The 24,978-nt window shown below is 40.4% G+C and overlaps 1 protein-coding gene across 1 annotated transcript in view; it reads left to right on the top strand.

The window, feature by feature from the left end:
- The first annotated feature begins 8,552 nt into the window (after positions 1 to 8,552).
- Positions 8,553 to 24,978, top strand: part of shank3a (SH3 and multiple ankyrin repeat domains 3a) — a 143,602-nt gene continuing 127,176 nt past the window's right edge. Inside the window, exon 1 of the mRNA XM_070830643.1 lies at positions 8,553 to 8,864. Within this exon, the coding sequence (XP_070686744.1) occupies positions 8,553 to 8,864 (312 nt within the window). The remainder of the gene's footprint in view (positions 8,865 to 24,978) is intronic.

Raw genomic sequence — 24,978 nt, 5'->3', positions numbered from 1 at the left:
TGAAGTTCTCTCTGGGGAGCCCCATTGATTATTAATAGGCAAGCTGCATCAAAGAGCCAACTGTCACTCCAGCAGCAACCCTGGAAACACAGAGATCAACAGATACTGTACATCCACAACTTTCTGTGGTCACAGAGAGAGAATTTATAAACAGACAGGCATTGAAAGAGGTAACTGTGTGAGAACAAGAGGGAGGAATAACAGGAAAAATAGGAGAAAAATCATTGAGTGTGCTTTGTGGAAATGGATTTTGATGGAGTTTTCCTCTGCATCCTTACAAATATACCTTACCCATATAGCTTCCACATGTTCCTTGATGAATAACCTCTGGCAGAATGTCCAGGGCATCATTGTTAACCTCACAGATACCACAGGCTTATTTGTATTTTTTTCTACTTTATTTCTTGCATATTGTTTGAAATTGCATATTATTTGAACTGTGTACCTGTGTCTGTTGTTGTTTGTAAAAAAAATAAATAAATATGCAGTACCACAAACCACTGTTAAAAGTGTCACATCAGCTCCAGTGATGCACTACCCAGACTCGGTACAAAATCTTTTCTGACAGTGTGAAAAAAATAGCCGTGTCCTCAAACGTACTCTTTGCAGAATAGGCAAAAACGAGATGTAAAAGGTTTTCCTTAACATTAAAATGTTTCTCTCTGCCAGTCACATTTCCAGTCCTGTCTATGGGGGTGACAGATTGAAGGCATAGTAAAGCTTGCGAAGGAGCAGATCTACCCTGCCAAACAAATCAAAACATAAATTGATATTATTATATTATACCCCATAACATTATGATTGCTGTACTGTGAGCCAGTAATATCACTGCACTTTTCATGTTTGTCAGGTGTGTGTGTGTGTGTGTGTGAGAGAGAGGGAGAGAGGGAGAGAGAAAGGAGGGGCACAGCTGGTAGCTGCATCAGCCCATGCATACAGGATAGAGACAGTAGCTTCGGGACGCGGTGCAGCTACTGTACAGTATTGATTCCAAAAGCTTTTAGTGCATGGCTAATTTTCCATATGGGGCCTCTACATGTGGCCCCGGGGCTCTGGATGGGTCAGGCAGTGGTTTGTTTACACTGAGTGTCCAATCCGTGTTAGCTGGCTGTGTATGTGTTTGTGTGTCAGGAAGCAATATTTTCAATTGTAGATGCGTCATCTAATTACACTTTAGATGCGCTTGGAGTGTACTTTATGGAAAGTAATTGCAGTTTTAATGTCAGAGTTCCTACATACAGGGGTGTTGCAAGGACTTAAAGGTGACCTCTCTAGCAGCCTCAGAAAAGCCAAGCCAGGCTATCCATTAAATGTCTGGAGGTTTCTAAACCTTCTATTACAGGAACTGCAAGTGTTGCATTTCCACATTTGATTGAGGAACAGAAATATCTTCCATAATAAGTATTATGTTCTATGCAGTGCACACTTAAGTTTTCTATAAGGGATGTTGCTTCTGTTAAGCATGACACTGCTCTGGCGCTCTCCTTGTCAATCAACTTCAACCTGCCTGCTGGACTGGTAGACAAGTGCTGCAGTCATTTGTCATTAATGTCCAGACCAAAGCAAATCCACTAGCTTCCTCTCAGTATCCATCAGAAGACTATTAAGTGTTGTTAGAATAGTCAAATGATGCCAAAGGCACTGAGCCATCTAGTTAACAATCTGCATCTGCCATTATATGAAAGCTCAGAGAGCAGACACTACAATATTTACAACCTTGCCTCTAATGCCTCAGTTAGACCCCCCCCCCCAGTTCTTATGGGGTCATCCAACTCAGGTGTTCCTCGAAGGCCACTCACTTAATGTGGAGGGGAACCGTCCTACACTACTGCCTCCCCCTGATGGTTCATTGGTGGCTCAGCTCAGTCCCTGGTAGCGCTTTGAAAAGACATGCTGCTTTGAAAAACTTTTTTCCTGATGCAGGGAGATGGCACCACTGATCCTGCATGTCCCGCCAGAGAGTGACAGAGGACGAGAGAGACACACATATACACAGAAACAAAAAGAAGCGCTAAAATTCAGTACAAATTACAGTTAAGGTCTCAAGTCCCTATTCTCACCCAGTAATTTAAATTTCTAAGTGTAAGATGCGGGGGACGTCTGAAAATTAATCATATTTATCTTTATTTAAAGTGTAAAATGGATGTCAGCTCTCTATTGAAAGAAAAATCAGCCTATTATGCGCGGTAGTCAGAAAAATCTCTTCTAACATACAGATACTACAGAACACCATGACAGACAGCTAAAACCACATTCATCCTTTTTGTTTGATGCATCTCAGTCTTACCAACGAATTACAGTACCTTCATTCAAATGAATGAAAAATGAAATGTTTTAAGGGACAGAGAGATAAAGTGTGTGTGTTTGTGTGTGTGTGTGTGTGTGTATGTGTGTGAATAAATGTGGCCTTGGGTGACTTCAGTTTGTGAGTGGCCATGACATTTGCTTTACCAGGTGTAGAGGAGCGTGAAGCAGACTCTGATGGGGTCTGTGAACAGTTATCACATTTACTCCAGGCCATGGGCTATGTGGCTGGTTTGTCAAAGCTGACTGTGTGTAATGCTCTCCCTCCCTCTCTCCCACCCTCTCACTGGCTCTCCCACCTTCCTTTTCTGTCGTCACTTTGGCTCCCTCCCTCTTTCTTCCACGCTCCCTTTCTCTCTACTTTTTTCTTGGCCCACTGACTGTCTCAGCCACATCCTCTCTGAACCTCTCTGCTTCATGCTACCTCAGCCAACTGCTTACCTTTATCTCCCTCCCTCCCTCTGCCTCAACTTCCTTTTTGCCTGTGTGGAGGTGTTAGAGGGGACTAGGTAGGGCTGGCTGATGGCTGGCAGTGGATTTCAGATTTCTTTGTGAATGTCTTCATATACAGCTCTATGCCAAAGACTTTTAAAGCTTAACAGAGGTTTCAGATGCATGCATACATTGCACTGGATCCATGCACATGCTCTGTATGGTCATGAATTATTCACTTTGTTTTCACTGGGCTACAGCGCAAGAGCTGGGGTGATAGGGGATGGGGTGAAAGAGATCTAAGCTTAAGAGAGAAGAGGCAGTAGCTGTTAACTGAAGCATGGGAGGTAGCCTCCTTATAATTCTAGTCCACTCCCTTAATGTTCTAAAGCAATTGGAGTTCAACAGAGAATCTGGACCGCAGTGTTAACCCATAGGTACCCTCACAGCTCCCAAATGGTTTTAAGTTAGCTCTGTTGCCAGCCCAATCTCTAAACAGGTATAAGATATACATATACATAACACTGTACTATACGGATGATTTGAAATGCTGGTGAATTTTGTCGCCACACAGTTACAGGAAAAGATGATAAATGGTAGTATTGAATTATTCTCCAGTCCTAGTTATGCCAATGTCATTTTTTCAGGCCAGATTCAAGGTTCAACTATTTCATTAAGCAGTTGAACCAGTGCCAAGTACTGATGGTTTATTCAGTTTATTTCGTTTTAGTAGTATATCATAGCGTTAAACATACATATGAAATCCAATTAAACGGTGGAAAATGTGCTGATAATTTCCACAAGAGCTTGATATTTTTGTCTAACTCATGGTCCAAAATCTCATACTATTTAGTTTAAAGAGATTATCAAATCAGTGATTAGAAAATCAATTGATCATCACATTTGAGAAACTAGAACCTTTTGATATTTAATATTTTTGCTTGTAAATGACTGAAACAGTTAATCAATGTTAAAACTTATATATTCCAGATATATTTTCTGTCCATCTAATCATTATTATTTGAATGACTTGACCAATTGTTTCAGCTCTAGTTGAATAGTTACACACTCATACATATTCTGAAAATATTTTAAATCTGATCATTTTAACTGCACTGGTGAAAATGAAGGCAATCAAGCTGAATAGAAGAGTGTACTACATTTTAACCCCAATTCTTTGTTCCATGTCTTTCTCTTGCCACTTGCCCAGCCAGATAACTGTATGTAGATCTCTTCAAGTGCTGTTGCCCACACAGTTTATCCTTGTATGATGCAAGTGAGATGAAATCCCTCCCTGGCTCTGCCACAGCTATCTAGCGGAATCATTATTGCATATTGGCAAGCTGTCTTTGGTCCCTTTGCCACATTCCCAGGACTTAATCCTTCCAATTGTATGATCTGTTGTTATTTATTATGCAGTTCATGTATTCAGATGATTCAAGATATCAGTAATTAAAAAACAAAATTCAAGTGTTGCCTTCCACCTGCTAATAGTAATATACAACTCTAAATAATAAATATCTTGTGTGTAATGTGCTGTAATTCGCAGGTAATCCTTTGCCAGTTTTATAATACATGGAGACCCATTTGGTCAGTACTGCAAAGGCACAGAATTGCTTTATGAAAAAGTGAATATTGAGCTAGAATACAAGGTCTGGGTAAGTGTTATCAATTTTCTGTGCTCTAAAGACCTGGCAGGCCAATGTTGCATATATGTAGAGTGATCTGCTAAATCCTCTAATGTATTAGGGCTACCTGCCATGCTCTTTCTCCAATGGTAATGGGATTACTGTGGAGTGTCCAGCGGTGGCAGTGGCAGAGCACAGAATAAAGGCAGTATAGTGCAGGAAAATACACACACTTCACTTTTTGCTGGGTGAACAGAACAGCCCACATTTTCCAATGAGAAGAAAGCGTGATTTAGAATTAGGGTTGCAAATATTGTGTGCTTTCCTGAACCGAGTTGAACATGTTAACAATCAATAATCGACTAATCATTAATAATTTAAGATTAAGATTAAGATTAAGATTAAGATTTCTCAGTTTTAGTTTTACATACCAGCTTTAGTGGTACATTAGTATTGTGAAACATTAATTCATGTAACATTAACAATTACCAAAACTTACAAAACTATATGGCTCTTGGAATGGCTGCTTTTGTCTGCCTCTGACAGTGATATTACATCATGTAAAATAGGGTGCAATTACTGCCATTTCAAGAGTAACAAGGCAGACCAAACCAAACCCATTTTTAAATAAACAAGAAATGCTTTAGAAAAGGAAAATAGAAAGTACCCCACAATAACTCTGAATCCGCAAATGTACGTGGTCAGGGGGGAGTTGTGTGCACAGTCTGTTCACTGAAAATCCAGCTGTATAAAACACCCTCTCTGATGACACCAAAGTACCTGGGATGCACACTTGCCCGGCCAACTTGGCCAGCCGAAGGAATCATTCTGCGCTTGCTTTCCACAAGTTAACGGGGTTTACATCCAGAGGAAGCGGGGCTGTCGCCAAGGAAGTGCCTCAGTGCCTTAAGTTACTTCAATGCCTCAGCACTTTTGGATGCATTTAAATAGTTTCAAACTAATTCAGGTGACAGAGCATGACATAAAATGTTTATACAAAAATTACATTGCAACCATAAAATAATCTGGGATACCTAGGGTAAATTAAGCAACGCATTTAGTGCATTTGTATATCCAGCGAAGCCCAGACTTTGGATTTGAACTCCATGCCCTGGCTGCTGTCTTTTCTCAGTAGGTGGCAATTGATGAGACTCAAGGTGATTGGGTGCATGTTGAAGACTAAGACCTCTTTTTTTGATGCTCACACATCCTACATCCTCCATAAGCTGCCAGTATTCATCTTTCCGTTCCAAAACTCTGATCGAACAGTGAGCAAACTCCAGGGTGTCAGACAACTCAGTGGTAGCTGCCCAGTGCTGCTCCAACAGCCTTTCAAACATCTTACAGAGTTCCATCTTGTTTTGCAGGACTGTGGAAATGTTATTTGTTGCTGCTTGCTCTCCTGTGCCTTGGTAGCAATGTTGCTTTCATTGAAGTTCCTCACCACCTTCCCAGTCACAGGAATGACCTGGTGCGCATAGCTGGCAAATCCATTATTGATGGACAAATGTAGATGGAATGTGATAGGCTGGTTTAATACACTTCAGTATCACATGAAATTCCTACGAATAGGTGTCATATCCTTTTCCATCATAAAGCAAAGCCTCTGAGTTATCGCCTCTGCATGCAACCTTCTCTAGCTACTACCGGCATGATGGTTTGTTGTGACGACGGTGTCCTGCTTTCAACTTGCACTGCAATCATCGGTTGCAGACTTTACAGGTGCTACAACACTGACGTTGTACTAGAGCTGTATTTTAAGATGGTGTCACAATGATTACAATAAGCATTGCCCTATTTTACAGCGTACTGCTCCCACACTGGACTACGCTTGCCCTCAACTGACCGCTTCTTCCTTTGTCGCGCCAGTAGTTTTCTCAACTGTGAAGGTGAAGTACGCCCTCTTGTAGTATAAAGGTCAATATATATGACTTCCAGAGAAATGGTACACACTACATTGTCGATTAGTACATTTTTAATCACTTAGATTCTTAACAGCATTTAATCTGTTAATAATTGATAATTTACATTCCTACTTTGATTGATTTAACTCTTTTTAACTCTTTCTTTTAACCATTTGATGGGGTTGATTTTGGGAGCCAAATATTTTTACTGATAATTTGTTTACCTCAGCTTAAGTCAAACACGTGCCTCCAAATTAGCACATTGGTATCTACTCTGAGACTCCCTTGTCAGTTAAGTCATTCCACAAGGTCGTTGAGCATATAATATATCAGCAGGATTTGCTTATAGACTCTTCTCCCTGAAAAGATCTCTGCAGGAATCTGAGGCTTTTCTGATATAATGAGGTGATATTTTGGCTGAAACTATCCTCAGACGAAATCCAATGAGACATAACGAAACTTTATAAGAGGAAGAACCACTGGCAGAAACTCTACCCCCTCCCTCTCTGTCTCACTCGTCTCTCTCTCTTTAATCACATACAGTAATACCATTTAACTAACTCATGTAGACACAATTGTCATTCTTTCATCTGTATTTTGGGGTTTTGATATGAGCATATTCCATGTCTTTTCTTGGACAACCTTTCCAGTAACATCCAGGTGTCCAAATGCTTAGTATAGCGTATGTGATGAACAGCTTCAAAGCTTTCATCACTTGTATTCTCCCTCAAGAGCATGATTTAAATTCCAGCCAATAAGAAAATTGCTGTCTGGGGGCTGTCGGGTCAACTTGAACAATGATGGCACTGAGAACACAATGGAGCATAGCACTGACTTAAGATCGCAATTAATAATTTACAGACCTGCCACAAATGTTTCATGGCACATTTTCCTTGCACGAGAAGCTCACTTGTTCAAATGGTTGGCTTTGAAACTGCCAGTACTAAAGCCAGAAAGTATTTGTCTTACATACCACACAGAGGTCATGCACTAATCTGATGTGTATTTCCGCTGGTGTCTTGAGGTCTAAGTTCAGTTCAATATGGCAGAACTGAATAGGCGAACACCTTAAGCAGGTTGGTTGGTTAAGTTAAAGACAACTCATCTTTCTTCATAAACCATGACAGTCACAGACTACAAAATGGCCTTGAGCTGCATGCTTTACTGGTGCACTTAGATCAAGCAAGGTCAGGTTGACACCATTTGTTTGGGCCTTAATCACTGTCCCAGCCTCAGGGTTTCACAGGGCCAACATGATGAAACAGTAAATGAAAACAGCACCCCCTATGAGAATGACCCTCAAATGAGAAGAACTCCCATGAAAACCTCATCTTGCTCTGGCAGCTTGCTCTGTCTATGTGTCACTGTGTTTACAAGAGAGCCATTTCATCAGCGACACCCCCCACTGATAGATAAAGTGAAGCATGAAGGCCGAATCCTGCCCAACATTGATCTGAACAAACCCCCCCCTCCCCCCCATTCGCTGCCCTGACGTCACCACAGTGTTGGTACAGCAAGAGCAACACTGTGTGACAGCGGCAATGTCACACTATGAACACTTTAACCTCACCAAGTGCAGAGTTCATTTTCATGTGGTAATGCAGATGCGAAATTGCTCTTTAGTTGATGAATTTAACCATATTAAAAAATGTGTAACATATGACCGAAATTAAAATGAAAAATCTTCTTGTGTCAGCAGTCACACTAATTATGTAATAGTGCTGCCGTTAAACACTATTCAAACACACTTTGAGTTAATAGTAAAGATCCAAATATTTTTCTGCAGATGTGGAGTAATCCTCTCCCTCGTTCAGCTTTTTGTTATCTGTTTTTGTTTGATCTATTTTGTTCTATTTAAAGACCAAATGTGCCCCCTTTATTATGAATTGCATTAGGATTATCTATTGTACAAATCACAGATTAGAGTTAAATAATTTTTCACCATTCTATGAATGTAATTCCTTCAGTCTTGCCTTATCTCTGCATCTCTCCTCAGTTTTATTTCGAAGTTCTCCTGGTACTTATCTTCTCGTTCGTTTTTACCCTTCATCTCTCTGTAATCTCCTGTTACCCCCTCCTCTTTGCCCATTCCTTCTCTGCCACCCTCCTTCCCTGCCTCTCTCTCCCTCCCTCTTTTTTCTTTCCCAGGCGAGTGATGCACGCTGTAAGCGGTGTGTGCGTGTAGTGTGAGCGAGAGGCATCGGTGTGTGTGCGTGTGTGTGTGTGCTCGTGTGTGTGTCTGGAGAGAGAGAGAGAGACACAGACCGAGTCCCTAACACGGAGCATGCCTCTGCGTCCGGCAGCCGGCAAACATGAGCCACCCAGCCCTCCACGGCAGGACCAGCAGCAGCAGCAGCACACACACACACATTCGCACACACTCACACACCCTTACTCGCACGCAGCAAACGGCAGCCAGGGGGCCAGCACTGACAGCGGCAGCTCCCGGGAAGAGGACAGTGGCGTTCGGATTCCTGTCGGTGTTCCGGCTTTCCGTCCCGGTGCAGAGCGGAGCCACAGTGCAAGAGCACCCATGGAGGAGCCGACGGGCAACACCGTGGTCATCCGCATTGGAATCCCAGACCTACAACAGACGGTAAGAGCTCGTTCTGTAGCCGCTGCTTGAGAGAGGATAAAAGAGAGGGAAGCTGCTTCTCCCCCTTCCTCTCCGGCTGGGTGCTTTCTACCTCTCTTTTGTCTGTTTTACGGATTCTGCTTTATTTCTTTTTAGCATTTTCAGTTGTCTCTGTCTCTTTATTCTCTTTATCATATCTTTATCCCATCCTTTTCTTTACCCTCTCTTTCTCTTTTTGATATGCACAGTTGGTGGCTGATTTTACTTGCTGGCTTCTGGGGGTTCTGTTTCCCCCCGCCTATTCCACTGATACCTCGCTAATAAATCTACCTCTTCATTAACTGGGCTTCAGCTGACTTTGACAACTGGCCACTTAGGGTGAGTGGAGGGGGGGGGGGGGGTGAAAAGGCATCACAGATGAAGAAGGCTATGAAAGGCATTGTCAGATCTACAGGATGACATTAAGTATAGCATCAAGATAGTTACACCTGTACTGTGAAACTTTACCTCAACATCTGTCTCCCTCTCTCTGATGTTGCTTTGTGCCCAGACAAGATAAGAGATCCAGTCCATCATTCCTCTAAATACAATCTTTACGCAGGAGTTTCCCTGAAGATGTAGCCTACATTTGTTTAGTATTGCAGCCACTGAGAAAACGCAGAACTATTAGACTGTGACAATGATCCTGTCTTGCATTTTATGAAGTGTTATCAATTCAACATAGCTCTAACCCAATGTCTGCTCTGGCAAACCCCCCCATCAGTAACACACACACACGATCACACTGTAAGAGAGGTACCATGTGACTTTTCGATGTAATAACACAGCATAAAGCCTTTTTCATTACTAATGTGCTTCTGTGTCATTTCTACTCTCCCCTCCTCTTCTCTTCTTACATTATCACTGGAGACTTCCTCTACTACGGGTATAGAGAAATGCAGATTAAATGTACAGCCAGTTACTGTATACTCCTTCTCAGGTGCTTTCTTTAGGTGGCTTCGTTGAATTGTCCTTTTGATTCTTTCTCCAGACATTGATGGCAAAGGGAAAGGGCTGTTTTTGTGTTTGTTATCATTGATTACCTCATTGTTGTTGGCTACTTGGCTGAAATGACCCGTTGTACCTTTGCAAGGCTCCGGCACTGCATGGTAGGAATAAAGACAAGAAATAAAAGGAGAGCAGTTGAAAGGAAAGCAGAGTATTCCCCTAAGGTGTGCAGAATCACCGTCTGTGAACAAAAACAGTTTTCAGTCGAGCTCAAACACTTGCAGGCACACACACACACACATTCATGCATGCACACACAAAGATGTACACACAAGCACATTCAAACATGCTCTCACGCGTGCGATCACACACACAAACGTCGAGTCACGGCCATAAATCCTAATCCCATTACCAAGGGACTTCCCTTAACGTGCTTATGTAATGTAAAGGTACTAAACAGATTATTAATTTCACTCTCAAGAACTCACATTTAGTCCAATATACAGACCAACAGAACACATACAGCATGACATAGCGATAGATGGAAAGACAAACAGAGATGGAGTCTGAAAGTCTGACAGACAAACATAGAGGCAGATGACAGATGGCCAAACTCTGACAGTTTGAATCTTTTATGGAGCAGTCAAAAGTGACTTGTGTGTACTCTGAGTGAGCAGGAGATTACACTAGAATAGTCCGCCTGAAGTAGGATTACACACCTCCTGCTGTGTTTCAAGCCTGGATCAGGAGAATGAAGCACCATGCAAAGATCACACCAGGCAACACTTTTCCTTTTCAGCAGGAGAGAAGGCAGTAGCACGAGTGTTTCCTCTTGGTGTTTGGTGAGGTGGTGAAGTGGAATAAAGAGTAGTGGTAGAAAAGGTCAAATGCTGAGAAGTTTTGACTTTCGGTTGCTAGTTTTGGCAATTCAACTTTATTAAGAAGCCCCTTTGATGATTTAGCTTACGATTTAAACTAAGCCAAGGCCATTATTACACAAAAGTGTTACTCAGTGATTGGTGCAACTATAACTAAGTACTGTGTCTTGGCAGTAGGCAACTGTTAAGTTGCATTAGCAGTCAATACCCCACCATATGTTAAGAAAGACTGCTGGGCAAAGTATTTGCTAAGATTGTGCTTTTTTTGGATCATGGGTATAATTTGTCATTCATCATATCCAACTCCACTAAAAAGTCTATTTCTATGACTGGAGCAGAAAGAGACAGCTTCCTAATCTGCTAATTGGTGTTATTCATCTTTTAACAGAGGAGATGGAGACACTGACACTCTTTCCCACTACCCCCAAATGTATCCTTATTCTCCATTTGCTTCTCTTGTTGCCTCTTTTAGTACATTCTCTCTCTTTATTCATTCACATAAGGTGAATGGAAAAATTATCCTTTTTTTCCCCCTTCCAAGCCGGTATGTGTCCTCTTCAACTCTGGTATTCCTCCAAGGACTTTTGAGTTTGAGGATTCTGTGCAGTATGTTTACTGTTTGGAGAACCACTTGTTTGTCTGATTGTGAAAGTCCCAGTCTGTTATTCTCTGCAACCCTTTTTGGTATTTCTTATTGAGAGAGACCAAAATGGATGGCTTGGTGTGTCTAGCTCTTGCTGCATACTTTCCTGTGCACATGTCTCACATGCTTGGTTGTGCCACATTGTTCCTGCTTGTAAATTATACCCTTATACCATGTGTTGAACTTTTTCAGTGGCACAATGGTACAGCCTGCAACTATGGTCTTGTCTAGAGTGGTTAAACTTTACCTCTGTTGATCTGGTGTTGAATATGTACTGTTATGTTTATAACTCTGACTTTTTCTAGCAGTTGTTGGGATTTTCTGCCACCTCTTCTGTCTGAGCATGCTCCTTTCATAGGGGATTGGTTTTCCAAGGTACGTCCTCCAACTCCTCTGCAACCATTCACCCCATCTGCTACTTTTTTGATATATTCTCTGAGTAGTTTATTTTCAGGAGCCATTTTACCAATGCATGGTGTTTTCTACAGGACATTGGCTTTGGCATTTACTTTCTCTCTAGCATACAGTTTCTGGATGCTGGAATTTGGATACAATTATCTGTGTGACAAGTTTCCTGTACTAATGAGAATGTTATATCCTGCAAGCCAGAGAAACTAAACCTAAATTAAAACATAACCTCATTTGGTAATTATTTCACTGCGAAAAATGATCAAAAACTCCACAGAAGCAGCAGGGTTGAAACAATAACACTGAGCCAGCTCCCATAGCTTGAAGTTTTACAGGCTCTCTCCTTCCACCACGCTAGCACACCTTCCCTAATTTGGAGACAGAGTGTATTTCAGAAGTGCTGAAAGTACACAACGCATGGATGTTACACAACGTTCATTTTTGTCTGCTATTTTGTGGTCTAGGTCGGCACTTGTGTTGAAATAAGTAGTTAATTAAAATGTGCATGCCAGGTCTCTCAGTCCTGATATCGACAGCTTCCATTTCCTCTCTTGGTTAACTTAAGAAGGGAATATCTGATGATGGGTAGAGCTTATATAATGGCACTGGACCTCGTAGACAGTTGAGTACTTGTCTTACTTACCTATAAAGATACTGGGATCACTTGTGGGATATCAGGTTCTTGTACCCATCCTTTTTCTAGTACTTGCTATATAGGCTTCTGGTCCCTTAAGTCCCAATTAGCCTTCCTTACTTAACCACAATCTGTCAATCTGAAAAGCATTCTGATATCATTGTTATAGTTCCAGTTAAGGTGAAATTGATGTTTTGCCTCAGTCAGTCAGAGTGGGAGCCTGCTGTTAGTAACTGCTTTATCTGTGCTGCTGGTAGGTCTTACCCTGTTTGGTCGATGCATTGATTGGCTGATTGAAATGCATGTGCACAACTAAGATTTCAGTGGCCGAAAAACATTTCTATTTCTTGTAAGGACATGCTTGATACTGCACTCTTTTGGCTCAATCCATTGTGTAAGATTGTCACTGTAGAATGATTGAGTTGAGCCAAAGAAAATGTAATATTAACATATTTAAATCATTAAAAGCAAAAACTTGAAACATTTTGTGTTTCAGATTCTTCTGCAGTGCTTCTCTAGCCATAATGACAACAATCTAACATAATACAAGTGGTAAAATTCACAACTCTTAAACAATGCTTTAAAGCAGATTTCACTTTTTATATAACATTCCTCTTGGTTATTGGCAGCTCTAGATAGTAGCAACCATCTGGTGATGTTAGTACTTAAAGAAAGTGTGAGTCAACTTTGCTTGCTGTTGCTTTACTGCTGCTGTGATGGTGACTGGTTCCTGCTCTGGGAGAGAGTGGTGGTTTGCTTTCAGATCTGTTATCCACTGAGCACTGATTGTATGTGATATACTCCCCTAGTAGTCTTAAGCTTCATGTCTTGGTGGGTCAGCTCTTGCGACACAAATATCGCAAGAGCGAACTGCAGCTGGTATTTTACCATAGGTTGTTTTTTGGGATCAGAACATCGTTTTGGCCTGTGTTTCTCTGATGTATTTCCTTATTGTGACTGCCAGCATTATGAACCTTTGTATAGCAGTCTCCAGGGCCTCAGTTATGGACATGCCACTGCATTTCTTCAATAGCCAGGACCTGCTCATGATCATTAGATCACTAGCTTTCTATGGAGGACGCTGGTTATATTTTACTTTCCTGGTCTTGTGGCTGACAAAAAAAAAAAAAGTTTGTATGGGGTAGTAGTGGTGATTTGTGACATCTCAGTACTCATAAAAGCTTTACTTGATTTTTTCAAAGAATGTTCATGCTGGAAACTTTTGAACATGATGCCTACTTAGGCCTCTGTGAGCTGACCAATCAGAGTGGATTGTGCCTTTTGGGAGGGGGCCTTAAAGAGACAGGAGCTTAAACAGAGTGTTCAGAAAGAGGATGAAAAAAGCAGTATGCAAAAATAATGTGTTTTTTTGCATGTAGACATGCAAACATCTTCTAGAGTGACCCACAAATACAAGTACACACCTGAAATTGAGCAGAATATGACTCCTTTAAGTAAGTTGAATTTTCCGTATTCCGCTTTCTCTCTGCTTAATCTCTCTTTCTTAGTCTTTCATCCACACTTCATGTCTTTCTCTCTGCATGCAACACTGGTTTGACAGTTCCTCCAAATACGCTCACCCTCACACACACAGATTGACATATGCAACATAGCATCAGTGATTGCTGGGCATCTGGAAAGTCTCCCACGTCCCCATGTTCCTATTTTTAGCTTCATTCATAGTGGCAGCAGGGGCACAAGACGTGGCTAGCATATTCCCACCTCCATTTGCCCACAGCACAAGGGAGCAAGCTCTAGAGAGTTTTGACCTAGTGTAACATCCCTCCCTAGTTCCCCCTCCATCTGTCCTTAATGTCCTGCTCAAAGAGACATAAAGCAGAGCTGAGGAAAATGGTGGAAACAAGGCTGGGTCAATTTTCAGATTTTCATATCTGAGAGCAAGGTGGGCAAAGCAGAAGTGCTTCTTGAGGTCAATTACTGTATGATCAGCGATATCAGCAGATCAGTTCTCTGCGATTTTACACAGAACACAAGTTTTCCAGCACCAGTATGACCCAATACAGACCAGTTTGGGAAGCTATCCCTCGTGTTCCCATCCCAATTCCTAATTCCCAAACTGGTACAAGCTTGCTCTGTCTTTAGCGCAGACACAGTCTTAGATAGGGGTAAAAGGAAAAAAAAGACTTTATGATTGTGATGTAACAAGAGAATAAATATTGTTTTGGGAGAGTGCATTTGGACACTATTATATTGAATCAAAGAACAATTAATATTCACTAGAGGATAGCCAATTCTCAACTCTGTGATTGGTTTATTGATCTAATCTCCTCTAGGGTTAACTCTATTATGTAGCTCCTGTTTTTTTTTCTTTCCCTCTGCCTGTTCCCTTCATCTCTGTTTTTCTGCCTTTGTTTTCCTTCATCTTTTTGTCTTTGAGTCTAGTCTGTGAGAAGCCTGGGAATAAATGGAGACACTAATATTAGCTCAATCAGACTGAGCTTTTGTTATAGTTCTGGACTGGATATTCTTTGTGATTGTGCAGGGGGAAATCCTCTCACCTTTGTAATATTATGTCCAACCAGAAAAAGAGAGGACAGTAGATTTTAATAAGCGATTTCTTTTTTTAGGCTTTGGACGACTGTTGTGGCCTCCCCTAAGAGACAAAATCACGTAATAGAGTGATATATGATGAGACATGAGCCGTCAGACTATGCAGTTGAACTGAAATTGTATGTGGAGTGGCACATTCTCTTTAAGAGCCTTTGAACACAATCCTTGCAGTCAATGCAGTAACACAGTACTCTCTGCCTTGCTGCCAATGGGAAAAGGAGACCCCCCTGGCAATTTACACACTACCAATAAGCTGCACTACAATAGTGTTCTGCTGCATACCCCTTAACAGCAGGGGAGATCAGTCTCTACTATTATAACCATAGTGAAATTAGTCTCTAACCAGTAGCTCAAAGGCAAGCTACAAAGGTATAATCTCTTTGTTTTTTTATTATGGCCCTGCTTCACAGAGCCAAATATAAAAATAATCACAACCTAATTCCTTTTGGTTGAAGCTACAACCCTACAGCAAGCTATGCAAAGAACCTAATTACATCTGTTAGTAATCACTTGGTTTTAAATTATGGTGATCCACATTTCGGATCCTAAACCCATTCATGTTCAGGCTTGGGAGAAAGGTTCTCCTCTCTAAAGGTGGGTCGGCATGTTGTTATAGCACAGTGCTACAGTTTTCCAGAGATGATGTACATATTGTTTTTGAATCCCACTAGAGCTGCCTGCTCCTCCATCTTGACTTGATTTGGCCACATGGATGCACATTGTGCACTCAGAGGTTGTAATTAGTCACGCGTTAGGGAAAAGCTTGATGAAACCACACTGGGACTTCCAGGGAAAATGTGAGAGATACATTCTACTGTTACTTAATTTACATAATTTTGATTGTGAAAGTATAACACTGAAATGTCAAAATCTGTATAATTATAATTAGTAATCGGGTTCCAAGATATCCAAATGACTGGTTTTATAAACTTGATAAAATGCTTCTAAGCTGACTCTTACCAGGAGTAAGTAAACATACACTTTACTTCTCTGCATATCTGTGTGAGTGTGTGTTTGTGTCTTTATGGGTGTTCATATTTCCCTGGTGACTGACGTTAACTGTAGATCTTGTTGACACGTTCAGTCTCGCCTGTCAACAGTAATGTAGAAGAGGGCTTTAATCGATATTATTTGTGTGTGCTACTGTGTGTCTGTGCCCGTTTACGCATGCATAAAAACACATGGTGTCAGAGTGAGGTAAATGGGAAGTAGAGGCCTAGAAAGAGAGAACCTGCCCTTCACATTTGACAAACATTAAATACATTCAATCAAGCTGTGTGTATGTTTTATGCATGCGAGTATGCGTCATACATGTGTCATATGCTTCTGCAGCATGGTTCTTATGACTCCTACTCACAACTGGAGTCACTCTTGAAGTAAATCTCCCGGAGCAGTAGAAGAGCAGCTTGTCAGTCACAATTTCACCTATAATGCTAGTTGACTCCACTGGTTTCGTCATCTCCCATCATGTTGTTTGTGCTCAGCTTGCTGCTATATAGAATGCTCACCTGTTCGTGTACACTTGTTCTGTAGCTGTGGGTGAGATTGAATATTCAAGTGGCTCCAGTGGCCACTGTGGGTAATGGCTGAGCAATCAGACCTGTGTGCGATATGTGAGTATGTGTCGTGACTTTGTGGCGCATGGGAGAACATTTGACTGCAACTCAGCATGGTTTGTGAGATGCAGTGAGATGAATTCAAATGTTCAACTGCAAAAATCATAGGCATATCGTGGCTGTACACACCCAGCCAAAACTACTGCAGTCTAATACAACAACCCTTCAGTAGATCATCAAGGCTCTAATGTTCTTTTTTTTCTTTTAAATGTTTTAGAGATGTGTTGATTGAACTTTATGATCATGCAGTAGTAGTTTGTGTAGCCTGTGATGCTATTGTATGATGCTGAGAGGTGTTTCTAATATTTGCTTGAGACTTATTGATAGAATTGGGATGGACAAAATATGAATGAAGGATTTACAGGACTGATGTATTGGTACAGTATCTATTAGTTTTAGCAGGGTGTACCTGCTGAGTGTAAGTATGTATAAGATATTAATACAATCTTGTGTTTTACCAAATCAATGTAAAGATATACATTCAGTTAAACATACTAATGGCACACATTACTTCATTCAGTATTATTCTCTCTCTCTACAGTGGTATAACACGTGCATATTTTTCGTTAATTCCAAGCCTTCATCTGTTTTACAATACAATTTAGGAGATGCTAAAATGTCCCCATCAATGAACGAGGCAATGATCTCACAAACTAGAATGTGGATCATATCGGCCAATTTCAAGGCTGAATGATGACTACTAAACATATACAGTCATCCTTGCCACACGATGGTAGAAGCCCTTCCTTAGTTTATACATAACGACCAGACCAGACCGAGCTTATCTCACAAAGATAAACTTGTGATAGCATCAGGTTCTCCTTGAACATTTTAAAGTATGTCCAACAGAACAATCTTGAAATGTTTTAGTCAGGTGGGATGCTGAGAAAGCTTTTGATTTGGTCAGTTGGCCTGTCTTACAGTACATGAAAGACCAAAATTAAAGGTATCTTAACACTATATCGTAAACCATCTGCCCGGATAAAGTAAATGGGTACCCTCTAGACACCATCGTGGTAGAGTGCACACCTAGACAGGGGAATTCAATTTCACTGTTGCTTTTTGCATTTTATGTAGAGCCTCCCGCACAGTGGATGAGACAAAAAGCGTCAAAGGTATCTGCATAAATGGTGAAGACCACAAGGTGGCACTGAACGCAGATGATATTTGTATCTATTTAAGTAAACCCTCTTAATGAACCTGTTAAAAACAGTTGTTAGATAAGCATGATACAAATTAAATGTACAAAAATCCCAAAATCTTGACTTTTAATTTTACTCCCCCAAAACACTTAGAGAGAAATTACACCTTATTAGTATCAATACTGAAGTATTGAAATATGAAAACCCTAACCTTAACCTCTGTCCTCTTAACTGGTTGTTAGGGGCTGCAAGTGATCAACAACTGCTTCAGTTTGAAACCACAGAATGAAACGCATTTCTGAAATTCGGCAAGGCTAAAAGCAAGACTTACCTTAGTCTGTTGCAGGCCACATTTTGGCCTTATGATGATATATGATCCACTAAAACTGCTAAAAAACTAAAAAATCCTCGTTTCTGTTCGCTGCCATCTTTGACTGTAATTTTTTTTTTTTAAGCAACTTTGTTGAACTAGTTTTACAACAAGTTTGTGTCTACAATCGCAAACATGCCAGGGGGACCAAAGATTGTTATAAAAAGATAAAAAAAACAGAAAGTCAAATGTGTATCTTGTAAGCTTACAGTGGTTATAGGTTAAGGTTAGGTTGTGGTTAGGTGTAGCAGAGAGGGCCTGGTGGAGATCTGCACTCTACTGAGTACACTTTTCTAGTTTTCTGCAAGTGTTGATTTTCAGGCAAGATGACCCAATGGATATTTGTTGGTGTGGTAATGGTATTTTCCACTTGCAAAACAGTGTTCATAAGGCACTGGTTACTGCTTTAGCCCCCCTCAATACAAGAGTGGATCGTTATAGTAAATTACATTTATGTTATGGAAATAATTACTTTTTTGTCTTCATCCCCAGAAAAATGTGTTCATTAAATTCATAACCAAGTGGGTCAAATATGAAGGGCCTTTATGGCCAGACTTTGTGGAGGTATAGAATGAATAAACTTTTAATGTTGTTTTATTCTAGCAAACTTATTTTTGATTTTGATTGATATTTACTTCATTTTATCTCAAGTCTCCCCCTGATATACTTTTTATTGCTCCTGCGTACACACTTTACGTGTACGGAGTTCTTAAATTTTGAAAAAATCTGTGGACGGCAGGGGAAATAAAACTGCTTTTGTCCTGATGCGGATGCATTTGTTGCGGTCTCAAAATAAAGAATTCCCAAGACACAAAAGTAGTATTATCAGTATTATTCTTTTCTTTTGCTCTAGCAGTAACACTTTAACACTCAACAGGCCAAAAATGTGAAAAAAATGAAAATGATCATGAATGCTGATCATATTTGGCTTGACCTTCAGTCCAATAGTTTCATCACCTCTTCAAAACAAAAAAAAAAGTCAAGTTGTTTTATAGAAGTGGGTTATTGAAATCAAATTCTAGTGGAAATGCATTGCAAAGAGAATCCAGACAGCACCTGATGGACGGATAATGCGTCTGTAGTGATGTACCTGACATGTGGGAAAGGCAGGTTGACAGTGACAAGTAAAAAAAAAAAAAAAAAAAAAAGCTTACATTGGATGAAACACACACAAGGGATATTGGCAGGTGAAGTGTCAGTACCGAGTCATGGGTGCAGAAATGCCTCCAGCAGTTACACTTAACAATCCTGCCATTCCACAAAAGGGCCGATTACTGATTTTGTTATTCCAGAGCTTTTCCAGGTGACTCTGGGCTTTGACAACAGTGGACAGGTGATACCATCTGTGCTTTTATTGCTTCATGACAGGACCTGTTATTGTCTGTCGACTGCAATCTACAGTTTTAAAAAAGAGACACATAAACGTTAAGAAAAAAGATCTCAGTTTTAACCAATCAATATGCATTTTGAGCATCGGTCCAAATTGGAGTCAAAGACAAGAAAAAAACAAAAACTAATCATTTCAGAGCAAGTTTTCTGAAGACGAGTCTAGTTTCCACATAAGTGAACAATATAAAAAAAAAATTTAACCTCAGAGGAAATAATTTGGGAAAAAAGATTGATTACTTTAATGATTAAATATACAGTACCAGGTATGTGGCAAATAAGCGGGGAAAAAATCAGACAATAGCAGAAATTCATAATGACTATTTGATGTCTCCCAGTGTGCCTTCAGTCCTCCAAAGCTTTTTCAAACATCTTTAAATGTCCTAAAGAAAAATAATCTTTGTGGTCCATTTTGGTCAGCTTGTTTTGTTGGGATATAGTGTTGTTAATAAGTTTACCTTGAAAGATGGAAAGTTTGAACAAGTAATGGATTTGCCTTTTAAAGTGGAATCAATCAAATGAGCTGCGGCATTGCCACACAAATAGGCAGATATTGTGTGGAGTGTGTCATTATACTTAGTAGTTTTTGAGGAAATTTATGTGCTTAAAAAGCTTTAAGCAGCAGGCCTTGCTGGCCAGTTTGAAAATTTCAGCAAGTTTCCTTGGCAACCAGTGAGGGTGTACTGCTCCTTGGCATACCCCGAGAGTGAGTGGCTGATGATATGCAAATTTAAGGAAACAGAACCTAAAATGAAAAAAAGAGATAGAGAGGCAGGATACATCTGTTCTATGAAACTACAATATTTTCTCCTTTAAAAGCTGTATAAAATGCATACTGTAAGTTTACAGTGTGCTTACTTCCTGCAGACATCGTGCCGCACCTGTGTGGTTGTTAGGATGCAGGATAGTCCTCTGTGTCGTGCTGCTGAGGTCCTGCACGATGGGATGCAGAGAAATAAAGTGTACATTTGAAATGCAGTGTGTGTAAGAGAGACTGAGGCAGACAGAGAGTTTGGCAAACAGAAAGTGGCAGAGTGGGCTGCTGAATAATGTCTTTGTTGCAACACCTGTTTCTAAGTAATGTGTATTTGTGGGTGTGTGTGTTGTACCATGTACAGTATGGGTGCATCTGATAGTCACGACGTTCTCCCAATTTTTCCTAATTTGACATCAATGTCTTCTGTAAACAATTTCTATTTATGGATAAAGCACTTTGTCACAGTGCTGCAGCAACAACTGAGCCCTTTTAGTAGCTTCTACAGTTCTGGTTCTGTATGTAAGAAGTTCCCAAACAATTATGACTGTTGTATTTTGATCACACCATATTACCATGTAGAAATCTGCCAGTGTTACCACCTGAGATTCACAGGGGTTAAGAGGGAGCGTTCAGGAAACTTGTGTGTTCAGGGAGAGAGTTTGCAGTGCAAACAAGACCAAATGCTGAATCTGAAGAGGCTGCCACTGACCACTGACCACCGATTAGAGCCTGCTAGTTCTTTACAGATTCAGGTCCAGGGTTCTCTGCAGATGAAAGATACATTTCTTTTGAGTTTCAGCATTTAAAGCCGGAAGCTGTTAGAACTACAAATGTATAATCTCTCGTCCTCGGCCTGGCTCACAGTGTCACTAATACCCTACCTCTGTTTCTCTTCCTGGTCTGTCACACACATACACGCTGCCCCTCAAACCTCCCTCCTGTACCTATACCTATAATCTTTATCATGATAAGACGACATTGGTTCATTTGAGACATTCAAAGTTGGCCTCATGATGTTGTACATGTGTATAACATGTTATTTGGTTGATCTACATATTCCTGCTCCTTGGCTGGTCTGATGCCGTGACAAATAACAAATACATAATACTATATGTAATATTTGCTGGCAAACGACATGGAGAACATGGAGAGCGGTAACTCTCTACATATCAGTCATGGTATTTGTTACCCAAATATTTCATAATTGACTGTCTCTGGTGCTAGCAGCCTATGAAATGGTAACAAGGTCTATGTGGCTGTCCTTGTCATGCTCTTTTTTTAATTTTATTTCTTTATTTCTTTGGAGATAATATTTTCATCTTTGTCATGGTCATCGTCATTGTGCAACTTGTAAGCTAAAATAGGCATTAAATCCCCTTTTTATTTTTATTTTATTACGAAAATTCGTGTTGTACTGCTGCAATGACACTCAGCAGATTACAAAGACACAGCTTAGCTTTCTGATCTTCTTTCTTTGACAACATGCCACTTCAACACAAATTAAACTCAACTATTCGTATCAAATGGACAGCATGAATCACGCACCATTGTCCATAATTAGGGAAAGTCCAGCCTCAGCATTTTCTGCATTAATAGTGTGTAGTGCATGTTCACACTGTGTCTTTCAAGGTGTCTGAATCTTGATGGTAGCCCATTAATCTGAGTTAATTGAATCAATGCCCTCCTCCCCCCAGCCTCACACCTTGTCTCAGGGGTGTAGATGGTAATAGTTCAAATGTTGATGTGTTCATTTCGTGCAATGGGATTTGGAGATTGACTACAAAGTCTGCTGTGTATAGACCCACTGTTAGTTTCCTATAGCCATTGAGGCTTAAGATTAAAGGGAGAGGCTTGTTCGTGATATTTAATTAATAATACCCCATATCAAACAGATTGGGTGGTAACTGTTTAGAGCGAGCTCAGCTGTAGTATGTGATTACCAAAAGGGGTCAGACTATCTCAATCTACAGCAAATGCTTGTGGATGCTGTCTGTGATAGACACAAATGGAGACATGCTGTGTTTATATTAGTTTGTCCATGGCCAGATGTGTCCTCACGACCTGCTCACTTGTAACTGCAATATGTCATGGTTGACTTGCCACATGCAGTGATGGAAGGATGAGAAAGAGATGGCTGTTGTTTGTCAGCACCATATGTGTTTCACTAATCCAAGTAGGATGCTTACTGGAACATTTAATTTGAAATTGATTGGCTGGTTTCATTTTCCTGAATATTAAATATTCTTGGATATTAATTTTAGATTACTTTCAAAGTCACTGTTGCTGAGTGGAAGTCCATGTATTAAGGTTTTTAAATTTTTCACCATATGTAGCAAATGGGCTACCTAAACGCTGCAAAAGCTGCTAAAGTCTTTCCTTTTCAGCACTTTCTTAAAAAAGTGAGATTGAAAGATTTGGCAGTGATCCACTGCTCAACTGCTTAGCATATAGCAAACAAGGCTTAATGGAGAGCACACCACACTCAACTGTTTCTGCACTCTAGGCTACACACCAGTGAACACCTAACAAACTTGAGTTTGGGGTGCTGTAACTTTTAATTACACCGTCCCAAACTGACTGATTTCCACTCTCCATTCTACTAAGTCACCTCATGTGAGGACATTTGTCCGGCACTCACTGTTTTCCCACATCACACATGACTGTCATGACAAATTGGAGCCACAATCATCCAGTCAAACACTATTGTTATTGGCGAAGTGGTAATGCATCTACTTCAACAAAATGCAGCTGAAATTAAATCATAAAAAATGCTATTCTCTGTGTTCATTTAAGGTTTTAGTCACAGCACAAAACGTTATGGAGCCATTCCCTAATGAAGCAGATTAATGCTGATGTTGGGGATGAATGTGCCTCTCAAATCATTCTTGTGTGCGTACTGATGTGAAATTGCATGCCATGTCCCCTGTATTACAGTGAATGTAATGTGTAGCCTGATGCCACTGATGTCATGTTTAATATAATATGGCATTTGTCTTCTGCTACAGTCTGGTATTTTTCTGACAGGAGTGTAAGATGAGCTGCCCCTATCTTAAAGTTTCTGAAATCTTGTCTAATTGATTGCTGCCTGAGCCTGTGCATTATAGGAAGCTTATTTATTTATTTTTTGTTAGAACCTGAAGAACCTGGTCGACCATTTGATCACAGAATCGCATTAAAAAATACATCTTTGGATTCTGAGACTTCTTTAAAGGTGAAGAAGAGGTGGTGTAGTAGAAACAGGCTAAGGTTGTGGATACAGAAGGTTGTATTTGAATGCTTTTTAAAGATATCGTTTATCTAACGTCCTTGGTCGTAGCATGTTGAGATAAACATATTGTATGCTGTATAAAGAGACAGAGATGCAGTGATAAACAGACTCAGTAAGGGGGAGGCATAAAGAGATAGACAGCGAGTCATTCAAACATCAGGCACTAACATGTGCTACCTCTTGCTGCTCATCTATTATAAATTGCTGCTTTAACTGTGCTATAAAATATGGAGGGCAGAAGGATGATACAGTATTAGTTTACACCCCTGTTGCAGAGTCTCAAATTGAGACAGAGAAATATATGCACCTGTTATCATCTCGGACTCTGGCCAAACAGAAGGAAACTCAAAGAGCAGAGAGCCAGGAGAGGGAACAAGGAGAAGACAGACCGTTCATTTAGTCTGTGTGTCAAAAATATCAGGCTTGGCCATAGTTAATTGCATTACATACCACAGAGCAGTATGTGGTGGCAGAACTCTTTTAGTAGACTAGATCCAGTTTACAAGGGAACAAACACATGTTTGGTATACTTGTGATCTATATCATCCCTTTAGGGCATTGTTTAGGACTCTTAGCTCAGCCCACATCCAGTAGGAGGCTCAGCAGTGTTAATTAGTGCATATGTCATCTGGGCAGCGACAGCCAGAGGTCTTGGGAGATGGAGACAGGGCTGTGAAAGAGTCATTACACTCCATCATTTCAGCACTCCTCTCTTCCTCTTTCACCTCACTTCACCACTACGCTTCACCCTCCTTTCTCTTCTCTGTCGATGCATCACTTCTTGCTAAAAAGCAACAACAATGCCCAGTCTCTCTCTATTGTGACTGGATGCCATCTGTGCCTTTAGAGATACTATAGTCATGTCCTGCTTCATGCATCATCCTTGCTTGCATAATCACGAACAAACACACACAAACAATACATCTTAATTAGTAAGGCACTTTTGGGCAAGGTTTTGAATTCAGATGTGGAATGATGTAATGTGTGTTTGTGTTTTTTTTTCCACTTGGTTGACCTGTTTCCACTTATTTGAACTTGTATTCACAATGGTTTATATTTTTTCAACCTTTACCCCACACTTTTTAAATGCATCTAATGCATTTTGCCTCATTTCTGTGGCATTACAAAACAGAGGATTGCATATGTTATGTCCATTAATGCGCAGACTTACTGATAAGTTAGTGCAGCTAGTCAAGCACTAATACTTCTTTTGCATTTGTGTGTTTCCTCACATTTCATCTTAGGATGCTTGCCTGCAAAGTCGACTGGGTATATAGGCACAGAGTTGCCCCTTGTTTATATACATAGCAGGTTTTAAGTCACGTTAGATATTATAAAGTGTTGAGTTTTTCTGTCAATTGAAGAATCGTGAGAATTAATATATTGTATTTAGGATTCTTAAAGGCATAAAGTGAGACAAAAAACTGTAAAGCTTGTCGGTTTTTACCTTTTAAATGCCCCGTTGATACAAGTCT

The sequence above is a fragment of the Pempheris klunzingeri genome, chromosome 5, assembly GCF_042242105.1.
Source record: "Pempheris klunzingeri isolate RE-2024b chromosome 5, fPemKlu1.hap1, whole genome shotgun sequence".
NCBI lineage: Eukaryota > Metazoa > Chordata > Actinopteri > Acropomatiformes > Pempheridae > Pempheris > Pempheris klunzingeri.
Note: the sequence above shows the minus strand (reverse complement) of the source record. Positions and strands in the feature narration are given on the sequence as shown.